This window comes from Protomyctophum parallelum, assembly GCF_964188405.1.
Source record: "Protomyctophum parallelum genome assembly, chromosome: 16".
Lineage (NCBI taxonomy): Eukaryota > Metazoa > Chordata > Actinopteri > Myctophiformes > Myctophidae > Protomyctophum > Protomyctophum parallelum.
In genome coordinates this window covers 24391038-24409571 of record NC_139711.1, presented here as the reverse complement: position 1 = coordinate 24409571, position 18534 = coordinate 24391038, and the positions used below count along the sequence as shown (strand labels likewise).

The window sequence follows — 18534 nt, the reverse complement described above, 5'->3', positions numbered from 1 at the left end:
ACAACAGTTACCCTTAAAACTAAGATAATCGCAGATTTCTTTTTTTAAGATGTAGTCACTATACGACCACAAATGTCCCAAGAAACTGGTCTGCTGGGAACTGGGAGAAAAGCACAGCTGAAATCTTTGTTTTTAATGGTGTTCCTTTGCGCTGGTTTAAGGAACGGCTAGAAGCTGTTTCAACCAATCAGATTGCTTCCTCGAAACGACCTGTTGTATAATTAGAGAATAATTTCACACTTTGAAAGTGTGGGAACAGGAGTTCATGAGGCTCCAAGGAGACCCCAAAGACAGAGTCAAGGATGTGTCATGTGTCATTAGTAAGTAAAATGCAGCCCCGCCCCCAACCCAAGCAACAGGCTGCACCACATTGATCAAATTCACATTGCATTGCTTTTCTACATATAGTGATTGGAATGTGAAATGCAATACGAGCATAGTTTATTTCTTTTAGTGTTCACAAAATGTGAAAAGAGAAATTTGTGTGCAACAGTTAATCAAAGTCTCTTATGATCTCTTATGAACAGTTTTCATTTGATTTAAAATGACTCAAGTAACAGCATGGGGAGGGCCCCATGCACAAATTATATTATGTAGACAAAAACATGCATTGCAACCTAATGTTTCAATCACAATATTAATGGAAAATTGCTGTACATGTCTCAAACACCTCTGAAACCACGTGGAAGCCTTATGGGCTGTCCCCACTAAGCACGAAAATGAAACAATAACCATAAATATATTGTTTAAAAACAAAGATTCTAACGCAAGTGGATGGTAGAGAGTCACTGAAGGAGGCAGCTTAGTCTCTCCGAAACATCACTATTCTGTCTCTGACTGTGTCCACAAAATTTGCATCGGCAGCTATGAGTGTGCGGCTATACTCTTATTATTTATTGTTTCATCCGTTGGTTGGCACCTTTTGATAAGAGTGAGAGTCAACACCAGACAACATAATTATTATAATTGAGTCGTGAATCGTGCTTGGTGCGGACGGCCCTTTATTTGGAATGTACATATAGGATGCCCTCTCTTGGACTGTCCATGTATGACATCTGACTGATCCATGTAATATATTGACAAAGCCTTTCATTTATTTATATTTCTGTAATATTTGATTGTATTTATTTTTAAAGGCAAGGTTTGATGAAAGTGTTCTTATCCTCTGAATGGAGTACGTGACCAAACACAGCCCTGAAGTTTTTCTGCTGGTTAGTCTTTAAATAATTTTCTGTTAAAGAAAAAACAATTTGAAGAATATTATTTTATTTGTTCATGTCATTTGAATGTTATTGACTCAATCACATGAAAACTAGTTATAATATCGGGCCACATAACCAGCTATATTTTTATTCCACAGGTATTTTGAATAATTGTATACCATGGATTGTTAGTCGTGTGTGTGTGTGTGTGTGTGTGTGTGCGTGTGCAGCAGCACACGTGTGTGTGTGTGCATGTTTGCGTGCATACGTGTAGGGGTGAGTGTGCAAGTGTTTGATGGTTTTGTATTATTCGTCTATGTTGTGTAAACTGAGACTGTGTTGGGGTCTTTTTTTGTAACTGTTCACAACTTAAACTTTTGTACTTTAATTTATGTTGTTGGCCGCTCATGCAGGGACGGCACCGGTGGGTTGGGTTAGGCGGGGGTGGTGGAAGGGTGATTTTAGCCCCACCCTAAGTCCCCTCCCCATAACCCCCCCAGTCACAATTTTCGGGAGCCGTCGCTGCACTCATGGAGTGTGGTGGAAGGATGGGTTGAATCAAATGATTGTGAATATAGCAATGTGAGGTGGCTATCAAGGAGGAAGAAAATGAGGAGCTGTGTAGGCTCTTCATTTTCCATTTGTGTTGGAGAAAGACACATGCTAAGGAATAAAGAAATGTGGAAAAGAAAAAGAAGGCAAGAACACAGCTGAAGTTGTTGGAAAAGGGACTGACAAGAAGTGCTACAGTCAAGAGGTTCGCATGAGCAAGAAACAAACCAATGGAGAATCCAATGAAAATGTATAAATGTGACGCAACAACATTTGTTGTTGAATGAGCATGCATTCTTAGGTCTGTAATACATCTACTTTACATGTTTGTCCGAAGTAGAATAGCTGGTGGAAAGTTTCATTCTAAATCACTAGCCTTTCCGTTTCCATGATGGGAAATATGAAAGATGGCATCCACTGATACTAGTTGTTTCATATGTAAAAGCTACAAAAAATATTGTCTGAAATTGAATTTTGTATTTTAATCGCTTATGATGGCTGAGCCAGAACCAATCAGAAGTAGTCAATGCCAAATATTTGTAAATGATGGATGGTAACATTTGGAATGATACATGAATGTATGAGATGGCAATTCTAATGTCACTCTTCCACAAATGACGGCAAAAAACTACACTACACTTAGTCATACAATGGTGACATGACATGCACTGAAAATAGATGATCTACAAGCTCATAACTCGTTCCATCCGCAGTGTGTAGATGGGGTATGTTTGGCCGATGCCAGACATCGTCGTATGCCGGAGCATAAATCAACTGAGCATTACTTATCCTGCTGTGTTTCTCCACCACTGGGTGAGAATCCAACAGCAGCCTGCCAAAAGATCTGATCCAGGATAAAGATAAACTTTGAATGACTACATGTAGGCCTATATCCTACTGAGCGGCGGAGAATCAACGCTTCAGTACAACCACTTTGATCTCTTCCAATCCCACTATAAGCACATTGTATCATGGTAATGAAAAGCACAATTCTTTTTTTGAACAGTTTTTTTGTATTAAATCATCAGACTTTCTTCTACATTAAAAACAAAGGTTGTGGTTCAGCAAATTATTTTCTTTCCACTAGGATTTAATGAGACTGATGGTTAAAATATGCACCATGCCCGCTGTCAAACATCAAAATTGCAAAGGTATATTTCAACACATGCAGGAGCAACAGGTTTACCACACAATGTCAAACATGTTTAGTTCACGCTAAACTCTAAATGTTTGTGGTCTTCTACAGGTCTTCTACAGTGTAGAAGACCTAAATTATGAAAGACTATTGACCGACACACACCACAATTTAATAATTTACTTTACCCAATAACCTGCAACCCCACCCCAACACCACAGAGCAAACTATGAAAAAGTATAAATCACACAAAACAAAACTCAAGGGGTCAAGCAAAGGCAAATGTTCAACACAGTTCAATAGTTGCATTCAAACCAATGGTATGACGTTACCCGTGCATGGCATTCGCCACATGCAGCATTGCAGCCCACTGTGTCACCAGATATGTGGGGAAACTGCTGCACCTTTCTTCGTCCTTTGTTCAAGCTTGGCTACAGGAGCGCTGCAGGTCTCAAAAACATTCCGTCAGCTTTCCTCAATGACATTTCTTGTCAGGCCTTATGGTGCCTGCTGTGTGTTTACATTTTCATCACGCTTCTTGGCATGTTCTGGGCAGTTGATGCAGCCACACTGGGAAGAACATGGGCAGAAAACAGACGTCATCACAGTTGGAGAATCGAATGTATGTGTTGAGATAGTTTACATGGTGTCATAATAGTCCAGACCATTTCAAACCAAATCAAATATACTGCACTTAATTTGCACCCCTGCTACATTCATGTAAAAGCGGGCAGACAGCAGATTTCAGTAAAACAGGATGATGGTTGATTGATTGATTTAAGTTTTTGTGCCATGCTTGGATACCTTCCAAAGCAGGAAGCCAAGTGCGACCAATAGCAGGAGTGATGTGATGACCGTGAGGAAAATGATCCACCAGGCCACCTTGGTGAAGTATACGTGCTTCTTCTCAGGGAACACAGTCAGCCTCACCTAGAAATATATTATCAGTAATAATGTGGGATGGAGCTGTAAAGTCTGAACACCTAAACTGCTACATGTGTATAACGTTCCATAATCTTGTGTTAGTTTATTACATATAACTATATTTATTGTCAGTAAATGTATACATATTATGTGTAATTAAATGATCAATAATTAAATATAAATCTTTAAAAGGTAGAAAGACATTGAATGGTACATTACTACAGTATATACATTACTACAGTATGCATGTACAGGTTCTCTGTGATTGGCCAAAAGTATAAACGAAGCCTTGTGCCTTACCTGGGTTACTGGTTTCTGTGGTTTCAGTTCAATATTGGGTGGGGAGTCAGTGAGGCTAAGGCTGGCATCCACTACAATGTCTAGATAGTTCAGCGAACTGTAGTCCTGTCCAGAAAAGAGACCTCAGTTAACTCAAGTGTTTTTACTTCAGTCCATTTTACTTTAAAAATATAGATGTTCAGTGAGCCTCAACTGTTGAATGGTGATACAAAGTAAAAGCTATGGAGATTGGGAGTACAGTGTTTAAAAAAAAAGAAGTACCTCTGCCAGTGTGCTGTTCCAGAGGCGAGAGCGGAGATATACAACTGCAGTACTGTCCAAGCCTTGCAGAGGGCAACGTATCACCACACATTTCACCTCATCTGAGCATGTCTGAGAGAGAATCATAAATGTGTGTGTGTGTGTGTGTGTGTGTGTGTGTGTGTGTGTGTGTGTGTGTGTGTGTGTGTGTGTGTGTGTGTGTGTGTGTGTGTGTGTGTGTGTGTGTGTGTGTGCGTGTGTGTGCGTGTGTGTGTGTGGGTGTGTGACTGTGTGACTGTGTGTGTGTGTGTGTGTGTGTTGTAAACTTGCCGTTTATAATAATAACAAATAGCACTCACCAATATTTTGTATGTCCTTTTTTTGGAAAGGAATGGGATGCCATCAGAGAAGAAATCTTCGAGTTCCGCTTCACGCTTTCTCCTCAATGTCTCATGCCATCCCTTGATAGAAACAATACAAAAAAATTAAAAGTACATTTTACAATTACACAATTTTACACAGCTTTCATGTTCCACTCAAAGTTATAGGAGAAATAAAATGAGAGCTTAATTAGCACCTTTATGTCTTTTAATGGATTGATTTCTTTCACAGGTGAGCAGGAGACTGGCTGAATTCCCTTACTGCTGATCTGAACCAGGTAGAGCAGCCACTTGCCTGTGGCGGTCTCTTTGGGCCAGAGGATGTTAAGTGACGCATTGGCAAAAGATTTCAACGGCCGGCCCAAATTTGTTATCTGGTAAGAAAGGGAAGAAGACCAAGGCAGCATTGCTTTACATCTCTATGTGTAGGCTACTATAAAACAAGTGGTTCTCAAACCTTTTAATTTCAAGAACCCCCATAACAGTGACGGTGTACAAATGTGGGTCCATTTGTACACTCTCAAAGCAGAGGTATACATGCCACCTGCAAGGGTCCATTTGGACCCCCCCTAAGGAACCCTGAAGGTCCCTGGTGGACCCCACTTTGAGAAAAATGCGGTCTGTCTGTGGTTGGTTTCCGTGAAAAAGTGATTCAATTTGCGATCTCCATATGTTGTTAACAACATACATAGAAAAACATCTGGAGTTGTGATTTGATTCTGAGTTAAATAAACCCTTAGCTGTGTACCCACAACAGCACAGAAATGTCATGGCCACTGTTTTTGCTATTGAGGAGGACAAAGTGATAACATTATAATATTACGTAAAACTCTGAGATACAGTATGTCACATAGAATATCCATTTCCATTATAGCAGGGGTCCAGGGACCCCTGGGAGTCCTTGAGAGAGTTCCAGGGGGTCCCCAGCTCTTATGGGTCTCTTGGGGTACCAGAGATAGAAATGCCATTTAATGGGGAACCGTAGCCTAAATTCAGGTCAAACTATGGGGCCCTTGAAATTAAACTGGTTAAGAATCACTGCTAGAGCCGTAAAACATCTTCTCTTATGGGGGGTCCTTGGCATAGATTTTCAAATGGGGGTTTCGCAGGCTAATGAGTATAATTTTGGGGGTCTTTGACATGAAAAAGTTTGGGAACCACTGCATTATAGGACAGGCTGAAAATACGTTTAGAATTGACTTTACCACTTGAACCCCATCATCCCTATTCTTGGGGGGAAATAAGACAAAAATAGCTTCTCTACAAGCTTGTAGATCAGCTACTTTTGGCAAAGAGATTTAGGGCTCTATTTTCGTCCATGCTTTCTACAAGCTCACAGCGTGTCGATTTAAATTTTATTTTTGGCACGGTGGCACAGTCGGTAGTGCTGTCGCCTCACAGCTAGAAGATCCTGGGGTCCTGGGGTCGATTCCTGCTCGGGACACTGTGGGCGCTGGCGGCGTGTCCCCTGGACATGCATCATGGCACCCACTTTGAGGAACCCAGTTCTAAACTATTGGAATTTACTGACGTGGATCCTCCAGATGCCATCTCACGGTCTCACCCTGAATTCATCCTGCAGGGTTCCAATCTCACCCTGAATTCATACTGCACCAGGGTTCCAATCTCACCCTGAATTCATACTGCACCAGGGTTCCAATCTCACCCTGAATTCATACTGCACCAGGGTTCCAATCTCATCATCTGTCTTTATGGCACTCTCACCCATGATGTCCTCCCCAAAAGACACCTGAGAGGGGGAAGCAAGCCTGAGACAGACGCACGCACGCACACACGCACATAAGCACGCACGTACACACAGGCACGCACACGCACACGCACGCACGCACACACACACACACACACACACACACACACACACACACACACACACACACACACACACACACACGCACACACACACACACACACACACACACACACACAGTAAAGCTGTCATATAGTTATCAATCCGGTGCGTATTTATAATAACTTGATTGACTTTGTCATTTATCAACCAATTGTGTCCAACCAGACACCTGTTATTTATGTTATTTAGTTTACTTTTATTCCCTCATAGACATAATATTTATTCTGGCCTATAACTGGTCTTCTTAGGGTCTGCATGGGCACACCTAAGATTCCATGCGCGGACAGAAGAAGCTGTCTTTTGCGTCATTTCAGGGTTTTTAGACAGCTGGTGGATGGAAAAGAAGCTCCACTCATGCGGCACGTACATTCTAGTACTAGTATCTTTGTAAACCTCTATCACCATTTTTTTATTTTTTTTATTATTTATTTGCCATTGATTATAATCTATTTTCTATGCAGGCATTGGAGAGACAGCTTGAACTCCCCTGTGATTGGATTATCAGCTAGGTTGCTTTTCTTCTGATTTACAGCACAGGTGCTATATATTGTCATTAGCCAATGACAACCCAATGATTGTTGCATGCTTGAAACAATTGTTTGAGAGCTTTTAACCCAGTGTGTGGATGTTTTGACTTATTTTGCTTGATTCCTGCCTTGATCCAGCTGGCCTAAATACAGGTAGGCCGTGCACACAATCTCCTAATTGAACAGTTATATTGGATCAACAAACTATACCATGCTATACAGATGGTATACAGGCCAGATTATAGCTTTAAAGCTAAATGTTGCCAGACTTTCAAGCCATGGATGGTGTTTATACTGTAGATACTTACCCAAATACTTGAAGTTGTAGCTCGAATACAACTTTAGCAAATGCCTCAATTGGTTTTATACTCTGTACACTTGTCCTGCGCATCACATGAAAATAAGACTTTATTAGAATTACAAACCCCCAGGTCATTAATATGTTTAGGTTTCAAGTCTTGTCAGTTATACAGTACCTACTTACGTTTCAAGTTTTAGGGTAACATTAATGTGTGTTGTACTCAGTGAGATGCGGGTTGTTGATAGTATCACATGAAACGTGACCTAAATGGAAGCAAATATCAATAATGCATTGCATACAGTGACTGGCACGGACGCGCACGCGCACGTGCACGTACACGTACACGTACACGTACACGTACACGTACACGTACACGTACACGTACACGTACACGTTAAAATACAATACTCACTTCAGCATTCCTTTTGAATGGGTTTCCCAGTTCACAGTCTACTAATGTTCCCTTTTCATTAGCTGTACATCTAATTTCTGTTTCCTGTTGGCACAACACACGCACACGCACACACACACACACACACACACACACACACACACACACACACACACACACACACACACACACACACACACACACACACACACACACAATGGTGTTGTCAACACACTGAAAGTAGCCGATCTACAAGCTCATGCAACATGTGTAAGCTTGTAGATTGGCTATTAAATTACTGTACAGTGCCAATGCTGCACAACAAAATATAAAATCAGGCTTCAGGGTGGTTTGATCCCAGGCCAGCAGGGTAGCTAGCTGGCTCCAGGTTGAAACCACCATGACATTGAAATGGTCAATCTGTATTCTGTTATAGATGAGATCCTCTACACAGTGGACATTCTCAGTATGCCCAAGGGCACCCAGAAGAAAATGGTGAGTGCTGCTTTTATATAAATGATGCTCATAAAATATGGACCACCCTGCCTAAAGACATTAGAGAGGCACACAGAGTATGGTTAGATTATTTTAAACTTTGTCGTTGAAAACGTCTCACTTAGCCGTTAGCCCCCGGTTTATTGTATTTAGTTTTTATTATATTTGTTCTGTGGCATGTTGGAATTGCTCTGGCTGGTATGGTTTAATATGATTTGATTTTACTTGTATGTTTCTATGTTTTAATAATATCTTTAGTGCAATTGGTAAAGCACTTCGAGCTACTTTTGTTGTCCCACATAAATCAGCTGTTATTATAATATATAAAGGGCTGATTACTTACGGATGCCTTACTGTCGATAAAGGAAGAATATAGCAGTGAGTCGGGCAGTGAGATGATGAGGTGACTCTGGTGAGCATCATCTCCCTCTCTGTTGGTCACAGTGATCTCCAAGGCAATGTCCTCATCAGAGGGAGTTATCACAGCCATGCCATCCTCACTACACACAGTGACATCCCCAGTGTAAAAATGGACCCACAAGGGTAGGCCCATACATACATTTTAACGAGTTAACTACATGAATCGTATTATAACAATTTAGGGCATGTCATAATTTGGCAGAAATAGCACATGAAAGAGATGGGGAAATAAGGAGGGACCAAGTAAAAATCATTGAAATGGTTAAATATAATATAGTATGAGGATTTTATATCAAATCTTAACTTTGGCAGTAGACAGTGTATTGTTTAAATGCTACAGTATCTATACCGTATTTATATTTTTATAAATAACACATTAAATCCAAAATGTAGATGTTTATATATGCGTCCATTCAGTGAACAGTTTTTTCGTCTGACCTGTGCAACGACTTGAAAACATCTTGCTTGTGTTGTCTTTGTCTAGAGCAGAACTTGTGCTGCAGCTCTAAGTTGCTCTGGCAGATGTCGTCGCTGCCACAGCCTTTGTTTATGAAAACTATCTGAGAATGAAACCAGTACAGTAAATATAGTATTTGTATGCATGTGCGCGCCACACGCACACGCACACGCACACGCACACACACGCATGAACACAGACACACACCTCAGATATATTCTTATTCAGCTGGAAGTGGTTGAGGACAGGGGTGATGTGGGGTAGGTCACTAGTCTGCCCGGTAGTGTGACTGGAACTCAACAAGGACACCGAGACGGAGACAGGAATACTGTGTAGTCTGTCCTGGATCTCTCTCTACAGCAGAGTCAAGTAAAGTGCAGAAAGTATTCAAAATGAATGAAATACACAATACACTGTCATTCATGTCAAGACTTCATGTTCTATTAGATTTGCTCATTTTGTATACATGTTGGGAAGCCAGTGTATGTATAAAATGTGTATACAGTTCCTGATATGATTTGTGGTGACATATATATATATATGTATATATTAGACGTTTCCATATATATAGTGCACATGGTTCCAAAAACATGCCATGCCTATTGCGAAACTTTTATCTACAATGAAAATAGTGAAAATAGTCAATCTACGTCTCAATACTCACAATCTATGAGACAAGTTGTGAGCTTGTACATCTGCCAATTTTGCAAATTTTCAAATGTTTTGTAATAATGACAGTAATGAAAATGTTGATTGAAATTCATTTTCGGATACCCTGGCACCCCCTAGTGGCTCCCACGTTCAAAACCACACAACATGGTAAGAATTCAGGGACCACAGTACCTGGAGCCTGAGATTGATCTCTGTACAGTTTCCTTTGCCCTGCCCTGATAGATCTACAAGTCCTCTGGATGGGCTGGTGATCTCCACCCTAGGAGGAAGTCTCTGTTTCCTCATCTCAGCGTCCGACTCAAAGGAAAAGTTGAGAGCTAGAGAGGAAACATATACGTCATCACTGCTACTGCTAGTAACATGTCTGAGTTAATGTACTGAAGCTCTGGACTGACTTATATTTGATTAAATAGAGCATTTATTACTAGATTAGTTTTTTCTAAATTTGCTTAAATAGAGCATTTATTACTAGATTTGTTTAATTCTAAATTTGACGTGCATCGAATAAGACCTAGGCTATACTTTTGTGAGTGTATAGGTGAACATTTGAAAATGTTCACCTATAATGACATTCCCAAAAATAAGGGCAGCAAGTTTAAATTGTCAAAAACGTCCCCTTTATTTGTTTGAGAAGGTTCCACAAGGCTCCTGTAGACTGGGGAACTGAACACTGAACAGTCTTGATTTTAATTGACAAGGTTATAAAACGTATAGCAAAATCAATGGTTCAGAGGCAGAGCCAACCTGGAATTGAGATGAAAGGGGTTCTGAACCAAGAAAAAAAGGATAGTGTGAGAACTTACTCAGTTTAGGATTGAAGGATGCTGGATGTGTGGTGAAGGCAAAGCATGCCCGCGCTGTGAAATGGCTGTACGAATGCACACCAAAACATGCAGGATTAATAAACAAGTTTAGGAAGTTAATGACTTTCACCTGACGTTTGTCTCATTCTAGGTGTCTAAACCTGGACCGGGAAAGCTAGAATTGAATGTGGATGTGCATGGATTATTTTTCGTGACAAACAAAAGGCACATCTCACCATCTGTGTTTATCACAGTGATCCATGTCAACTTGACTTGGAGTTAGCGTCAGGTCAGTGGTGACACTGACCACTGGCCGTGCCCTGCAGGAGAGAAAGACGAGTTATACTGTAGGACAGGTAGCGTTGGCTCAAGTGACAGCCGTTCTGAAAGGAATGTATGTTTTGGACCATTATTTTGTCATCCATTAAAACAGGATTTATAATCTCTATTCTCTCAAATGATCTCTATTGTAGAATGATTGTTCAGTGCATGACACAAAGTGATTAAGTAAAACGAGAAATAAATAAATGATGCCTCATAAAATGCCTTCCTTCCACCCAAAAACTGGAACTGGTCCTAATAATACTATATCTACAACTCGACAGTGAGATAATTCAACCAGGGTAAAATGACCTGTAAACAAAGACGGAATCTGAGAGTGACCCAACAGCCAGATCTGGGTAGTGATTGTCATCCACGTCTAGGTTTCCAGACAGAGAATATCCAAATAGAGTTACTCCATTAGAACCTTGGCCTGGGGAGAGGACCTACAGTACAGCACACAATATACAACAAAGAAGACTTCAATGGAGTTCTGTAGCTGAATGTTTAGACAAAGACCATATTCACGTGGCTTTTCATTTTGCTCATCCTCAGTTATCACACAAATCTTATTTATGTTCCTCACTTTATTCACTGCAATTACTATTTTGGAAAATAAATACTTATTTCTTTTGAATGATATGTTTGGGTGGCTATTTGGGAGTGGGGGAAGGCGGTAAAATGTTTGTTGTGTCTCAGACACCCCTAGACTGGGACATGACATGAATTGGCATAATGTATTGTAATAATAACATAATATTCATATTGTAATATTTAGACACCATTTTAGCTTTTTCAAATTCACACTCACAACTGGGGAAGTGCCTGGTGGGTGTTATTGATAGATTTGAGGGCATCACCATCTCACCTTCCCTTAACACACCAAACGCCTGGGGTTATTTAATCCATTAAATCAGAGCGCCCAGCGATTTATATATCCCGGATGTAGCTGAAGTAGCTTGATGTAGCCAAAACACTCCCGAGACAACAACGGGGGGTATGATTAATTCTAACGCGACTAGCGACGGGACCGTGATGGGCCGTCTAACACATAATCTTTGCTTAGAATTGGGCGTTACTAATTGATTGAACAGAGAACTCCGTCCTTGCCGCTCGATTTTCCGATCCAGGTTGGGGATTGAAAGTTGTCAACCTTCCTCACCTGGGCATTCTGACACATCATCCTCACCTGTGCTGGCTTTGTATTGATGCCACCTGAAGAGCCATAATAGAGGTACACTCGACCAGAACCCTCATACGGTGCTCCCACTGCAATATCTGTTAAGAGATATTATTAATATCCAAGCTCACATGACACAAACACACACACACACACACACACACACACACACACACGTGCGCACACACACGTGCGCACACACACAGACCTATAAAAGACTGTCGCTAATTTGGATAAATAAATGTCATATGTCAGTGTGGTTCTCAAACCTGTTCTTGTCAAGGAGTTACAGTAATATGTAATCGAGGGTATATGCACATGACATCATCACCATACCCGGAAGTTATGTGTGAACGCCTACTGAGTGGCAAAAGACGACTTTCTGGCCTTGACAGCCCATAACATCCAAACAGAAAAGTCCTATTTGATTGCATTAAACAACATTAAACTCACTTTGCCACTCACTTTGACACTGGATTTGACACTCACTTTATGCATGCGCATACCCTCTATTGGCCGCAGACCACTATCAGATCATTCTCTATGCAGGTTCCCCCATACAACACTTGTGTTGTATGGGGGTAGTGTTGTATGGGGGTGGGGGAACACGTGTTGTTAATGTTTCAATGTTGTTGTTTTATTTAAATATATAGCATATCTACAAGCTCTCAACAGGCTATTTTCAAATGGCCAATGTACTGTGTAAATATACTGCATACAGTCTGGAACCACTTTGAGAACCACTGATTTAACTTAAGTTGTGAATGCACATATAGCAATAATATAGAAATGTAACAACCTTGGTAACCATCTTGATTGGCGTCTCCTATGTTTTCCACTGCATGGCCAAACATGGAGTATTTTTGTCCAGTGAGCTGTATGGGATGGAGCTGGTCCCAGTCTTTCCCTTTGTTGTTGATATAGACGTAGACGGCCCCTCCAATCTCACCATCTTTGACAAAGAACTCAGGTGCTCCCACAGCCAGGTCCTCCCACCTGCAGAGGGAAGCACAGAGGAACAACAACGGTAACATTCACACAGGGATGTACAGTAGGTAATATTATTGTCCACTCACATGGCAAAGATGTAATTTTGACAAAAATGTCCACCACACAAGTCAGCATGGCGATGACCCCTGGATAACATAAGTCTCACTGTGACTAAACATTGACCACGTGTTACACAGTAGTGCTAAAGAAGATTTATTGCTACCGCAGCAACCAAATACGATGCCACAAGGGGTATCAATTCTGTCTGGAGTGACCTCGCCAGGCAAAGATGTTTTATCTTCACAACATATTCACCATTAAAGTGACAATCAAAACCTGTACAAATGTGCAAACCCATAATGTTTCAGGAACAAATCATATTTTTATTTATTGAAAAAATGTCTTTACATACATCAACATCATAGTGAGAAGAAGCTCCTACCCATCTCCGTTGAGATCCACCACTGCTATGTCATATCCAAATGAGGAGGCTAGACCTGGACCAGACAGAACCAGCTCCACTGACAGACTTCTCTCAGCCAGAGGGTCCGTCTTCAGAAAGGTCACCTGGCCACTGTATCCTCCGCGCGGAGCTCCTGAGACTATGGTGAGCTCCCCCTGCCTAATGAGAGCCATCCCAGAGTCTGTGGAGAATCCTGGGTAAAGGGATGCAAATAAAGCCTGAGTTATATTCAGTTGGGCATTGCTGATCTACTAGTTCTAGTTCACAACATGCCACAGCATGATGCATTGTGAGCTTGTTGATCAACTATTTTCGGAGCACAGTATCCGCATGCAACTATGTAAAACAGGCATAAAGCAATTTAAAAAGTGTTTAAGTTGTAAACCTGACAATGGTTGGCTTGTGTTTTTTAATAATAATATAATAATAAAATTTATTTATAAAGCAAGGCAATGTCACAGTGCTTAACAATATAAAAACAACAGTGAATCATGATACATACAGTAGCAATCAATTACAGTGAAAAAGAAAAAAAACATAGATCATTATGAGTTTAAAAAGCCTTTCCTATAAAAGTGGGTCTTCTTTAATTTGGTTTTAAAAATAGTTAAGGAGCTAACAAATCTAAGGTCCGATGGCAGGCTGTTCCAAAGCCTGGGAGCCCTACTTGCAAAGGCCCAACCCCCTCACCAGGTTTGTTTTCGGAACTAAACTAGGGCTAAATTGGAAGACCTTAATTGGCGAACAGGCACATCATGGGCTTTTAAGTCTCATTGCAAACCAATTTGTGTGACAACAGAATTAAACTGACCCAGATAGCTGTTGTTCTGCAGAGGGATGAGTCTGGGCTCAAATCGGTCCATATCACCAGTCTCTCGAGGTTCTTCATTGGAGACCGCCAGGTTGTCCAGAAGTTCCATTCTTACAATTCCTGTTTTGAGGGTAAAACGATATAACTGGTGATAACTACCTCAGTCATCTTTATTATCCTAACTTTCAAAGCCTCCAAAATATGCCTGGTCTCTAGGAAGATAAACTATTGGTTTACAATCTAAATCTTGGATCTTTGTTTGGATCCACATAGAAAGAAAAGGTCAAGAAAATCAAAGAAACTGCACTGCAGGGGGCATGTAGTGTAGAGTGTAAACAACCCCATGCCTCCTCTCGGGTGCTCCTCTGATACACCAGTTACTCAGTGGCGTGCACAGATAGACACTAGGGGGTGCTAGAGCACCCCCTGCCCTTTTTGGCAATGTGCTCTTTAAAATAAATTAAAAGTTTTATTTATTTTCTTAATTTGTAGTGTGTGGACCATGCAGTGACATTGATCAAATCTTGATAAAAAACGCTTCTACTATATTATTTAGGCCCCCCACAATCTAAAGCTATGTTTCTATGCCAGTGGATCTTCGATTAAAATAAATAAATAGCAGACCTACAAGCTCGTAGCGCGCCACTCGGTGGCGCGCTATGAGCTTGTAGATCTGCTATTTTTCAATAGCTAAAGCACCAAAATGTGCTGCACAAGGTGCCCTTTTTTTCACTTGAGCACCTGCCCCTCTAAATGTCTGTGCACGCCCTTGCAGTTACTCCTTTCCACTTGACAGTGAGGAGCATCACATGGAAAGTGTAACACTTACACATGTGAAGGTTCACGCTATATTCCCCACCAAATATATGGACACCTGGGGGAAGAGTATGTGTATATATATGGTCCAAGACCAAGTGGACATCATGCAAAATAATAACCAGAAACCTGGACGCTCCTATTAAGCTTCCCACTACTGTACCTTTCCACTGGTAAGCCCCTGGTGCGCCAAACAACACCGTTCTATTGTCCTTGGCAAAGGATGCGCCGTGACCCTGCTGGCAGAATGCAAACCACTCGTGGTCCTTCTGACGCCTGTTGAGGTGTTCAGCATCACACACCACCCTCCTCCATGTCCGCTTTGCCTGTCCTACGCGGAGGTCCTCTCCTAAGATGTAGCACTGGCCAGTCACCAGACGGGGAATGTAAAGGGTTGGGCTGGGACTCCACTGCTGGTATCGATGTCCACAGGTCTTTGGGGGGAGAACAGGCAACATTGTTGGGTAAAAGGGATAACATGTTTGTTCAATCAACCTAAAGCCTGAGTTATACTTACTGAAAATATACAATCAGCAAGATCTGTAGATCTGCTATTTCCGGTACAAGACTCCTGTTTGCAACCAGGTATAAATCAGGCTTCATATCTAGGTAGAGTATCTATCTAATGAATGCTCTCATCTAGATCGATATCCAAATGCAACTCAGTCAAGAGTACGGATTACAAGGCTCGAAACCATGGGGACCTTACAATTGTCCTGTGATATATGAATGGATGAATGAATAATAATGAATCCATGAAAGTGCTACTTACCATTACACTTTTCCCAGGACCTTGGCTGGTCACCCTAACTCCCATCCACTGATTATTTATGTATTTACTCTCCAGAAACTCTTGAGGGAGAAACATACATACATTATATATCCAAGTCGACAATGCCTGATCACAGTTACACAGTAGCGCCACAGTAGCGCCACAGTGAGTTGAAAAATAAAAAAATAAACATGCGCATTTGATAATTTATATATACAAACAGACCATCATTTTCAAACTCAATGGGTTGACAGCGTTCAGTTTTGGCGTTCAGTCCACACTGGTAGACAACACCAGTGACATTTCCTTGGTTTTGATGCCTTGACTGTGGGGCCCCAACCAGCAACCTGCAGAGAAGTCAAATGTGGGTTGGTGAGATGTTGGCATGCTTTACAGAACAACTTTTAACTCCCTTTTCTGGGGGGGAAAAACGTCACAAGGCAGTGTATGTAATAGGATTTATAATAATAATAATGGATTGCATTTTTATAGCGCTTTTCTATGCGCTACATGCTTACTCAAAGCAATGGTCCATTCATTCATACATTGGGAGGTGAAGCTGCGAACAGTCGATGGCAGCGTCGATGTGGTCAGGAGGAGCCGGGATTCGAACCTCTGACCCATGTATCATTGGACGACCTGCTCTACCTCCTGAGCCACAGCCGCCCCCGGATTAACAGCCTTTTCTTTTGAAGAGATTTTCCTGTCTGCCCCCCATTCAATATTATTACTACTTCAATGACATCGGCAATAGCAGAGCGAGCTATTCACTTATATTATTATTCACTTCGAAGCAGTACAACTCACAGTTTCTTGTTGACTGGGTTCAGTTGCTGATGCAGGGCGAGAGAAAAGCCAAACAGGCTGCCTGGATCCCCATTCCTCTTCAGCACATTCTGGGTGACTGTGTCCATGTTGAAAGCTCCAACATGACGCCTCTGGATCTCGCAAACACACCACAGACACACAAGGACTTTCTGCCAGTGTATCACCATGTTGTTACAACTTAAAATAGGCGTGTGGTGGTGCTTGTTCTCTAAGAAGCACAGAGGGAGTGTCCAGAGCAGGTGCCTACTATAATAGAAGCACACAAACAGGGTGTGGTGGTGAAGAAATGTATCTCTGGGTGACTAGTTGACTACGAGCAGCACAGTTCAACTTTATGATTTGATATCCCTAGTTAATATTTACCTCCCTTCCCTTTCAGGAGATGGAGGCCTGACTGAGACACACCCATCTGGCCCTAACAGACGTTTGATTGGAGTGCGCTGAATCATGGTTATCCAAAGCAATCGGTTCCTCTGGCAAAGTAGGTGGCTGTGAACACGGGAATAGGGCGTTTATGAGCTCTGTACATTTGTAAACATTTGAGATTGGGGGGGGAAAGATGGGCAAGGTGAATACACTTCCTTTTCCCCAGTGTTTCCTAGATGGTCGGGTTCAGGTGTGCCAGCTAGAAACGGCCAGTTAGCCCATTCTGACCTGAGATCAGATTCTAAAAATGTCTATTACATCCTGACAGTTTCATTATTAACCCATTCTGACCTGAGATCAGATTCTAAAAGTGTCTTCGATTTTTCAAAAATAGCAGACCTACAAGCTCGTATCGCGCCACTCGGTGGCGCGATATGTGTGTGTGTGTGTGTGTGTGTGTGTGTGTGTGCAATATATTTTGTTTATATGTTTGGTCAGTTTTAGACCAAATTTAGGAGACTGTTATGCACAAAACCATGTGCACACATGCATGCATGCCTGCACACAGCAAATACAATATTTTTTATGAATACTGCACAGGTACTTGCTTAGAGCCCACTGTCTGTGAGGAACAAACAGTTACGTGTGGGGTCTTTTCCTGCCCTGCCCTGGGAACTGAAACTAACGCAGTAAGACAGTATAACCACTCCTGACTAAAATATACCCATTCTGGGCCTCTGCAAGCGAGCTACACATCCTGTTATACATCACAACATTCAGTGTATGCATGGTTGTTAACTGCCTCGGTGGCTTAGTTGTCCAACCGCAGCCTATGTCTCTGATCTGCTACAGTACATGGCTTTTCTTCCTTTCTTGACATGCAAACTATACCGCGTGCTGCAAGAATACAAGAGTATACACATCTCTGAGAAAAAAGGTCATATTATCGAGTTGTAGAAGAAACCTCAGTATCTCCATATTTTAACCTTTTGTGTTTGTTCATAATCCTTGATCATACTACAACGTCACACAAAAGTATAACAAAATAGGCGATCTACAATCTCAAAACACAGCATGAAGTGACTAGTTTTTAGCTTGTAGATCTACTTATTTTGCTATTTTTGGATGTGATTCCTGTAGGCGTAGGGAGAGTCATGATAGTGTCATGTAGTTCCTGGGTTCAGACAAATTGAATTCTGCCTGCGTTCCCCCAGAGTATGGTGGGTTTTTACTGTCAAACTGATGCCCTCCCATGTGAAGAGGAATATCTATAGGCCCATAAGTAGAATTACAATCTATATGGGAACATATTTTGTCC

The 18534-nt window shown here is 41.5% G+C and overlaps 1 protein-coding gene across 1 annotated transcript in view; it reads right to left on the bottom strand.

Annotated features, from left to right (window-relative positions):
- Window positions 1–3387: 3387 nt before the first annotated feature.
- LOC310873689 (integrin alpha-6-like) overlaps window positions 3388–18534 on the bottom strand; it is a gene marked incomplete at both ends in the record, with an annotated part of 38132 nt that continues 22985 nt past the window's right edge. The window contains 23 exons of the mRNA XM_083786238.1: window positions 3388–3459; window positions 3694–3819; window positions 4114–4218; window positions 4375–4485; window positions 4713–4814; window positions 4931–5107; window positions 6400–6502; window positions 7439–7513; window positions 7615–7694; window positions 7844–7927; window positions 8661–8817; window positions 9176–9297; window positions 9402–9483; window positions 10906–10989; window positions 11303–11436; window positions 12180–12268; window positions 12970–13166; window positions 13603–13816; window positions 14435–14554; window positions 15414–15684; window positions 16023–16102; window positions 16248–16369; window positions 16830–16960. Of these exons, the coding sequence (XP_083642364.1) occupies window positions 3388–3459; window positions 3694–3819; window positions 4114–4218; window positions 4375–4485; window positions 4713–4814; window positions 4931–5107; window positions 6400–6502; window positions 7439–7513; window positions 7615–7694; window positions 7844–7927; window positions 8661–8817; window positions 9176–9297; window positions 9402–9483; window positions 10906–10989; window positions 11303–11436; window positions 12180–12268; window positions 12970–13166; window positions 13603–13816; window positions 14435–14554; window positions 15414–15684; window positions 16023–16102; window positions 16248–16369; window positions 16830–16960 (2838 nt within the window). The remainder of the gene's footprint in view (window positions 3460–3693; window positions 3820–4113; window positions 4219–4374; window positions 4486–4712; window positions 4815–4930; window positions 5108–6399; window positions 6503–7438; window positions 7514–7614; window positions 7695–7843; window positions 7928–8660; window positions 8818–9175; window positions 9298–9401; window positions 9484–10905; window positions 10990–11302; window positions 11437–12179; window positions 12269–12969; window positions 13167–13602; window positions 13817–14434; window positions 14555–15413; window positions 15685–16022; window positions 16103–16247; window positions 16370–16829; window positions 16961–18534) is intronic.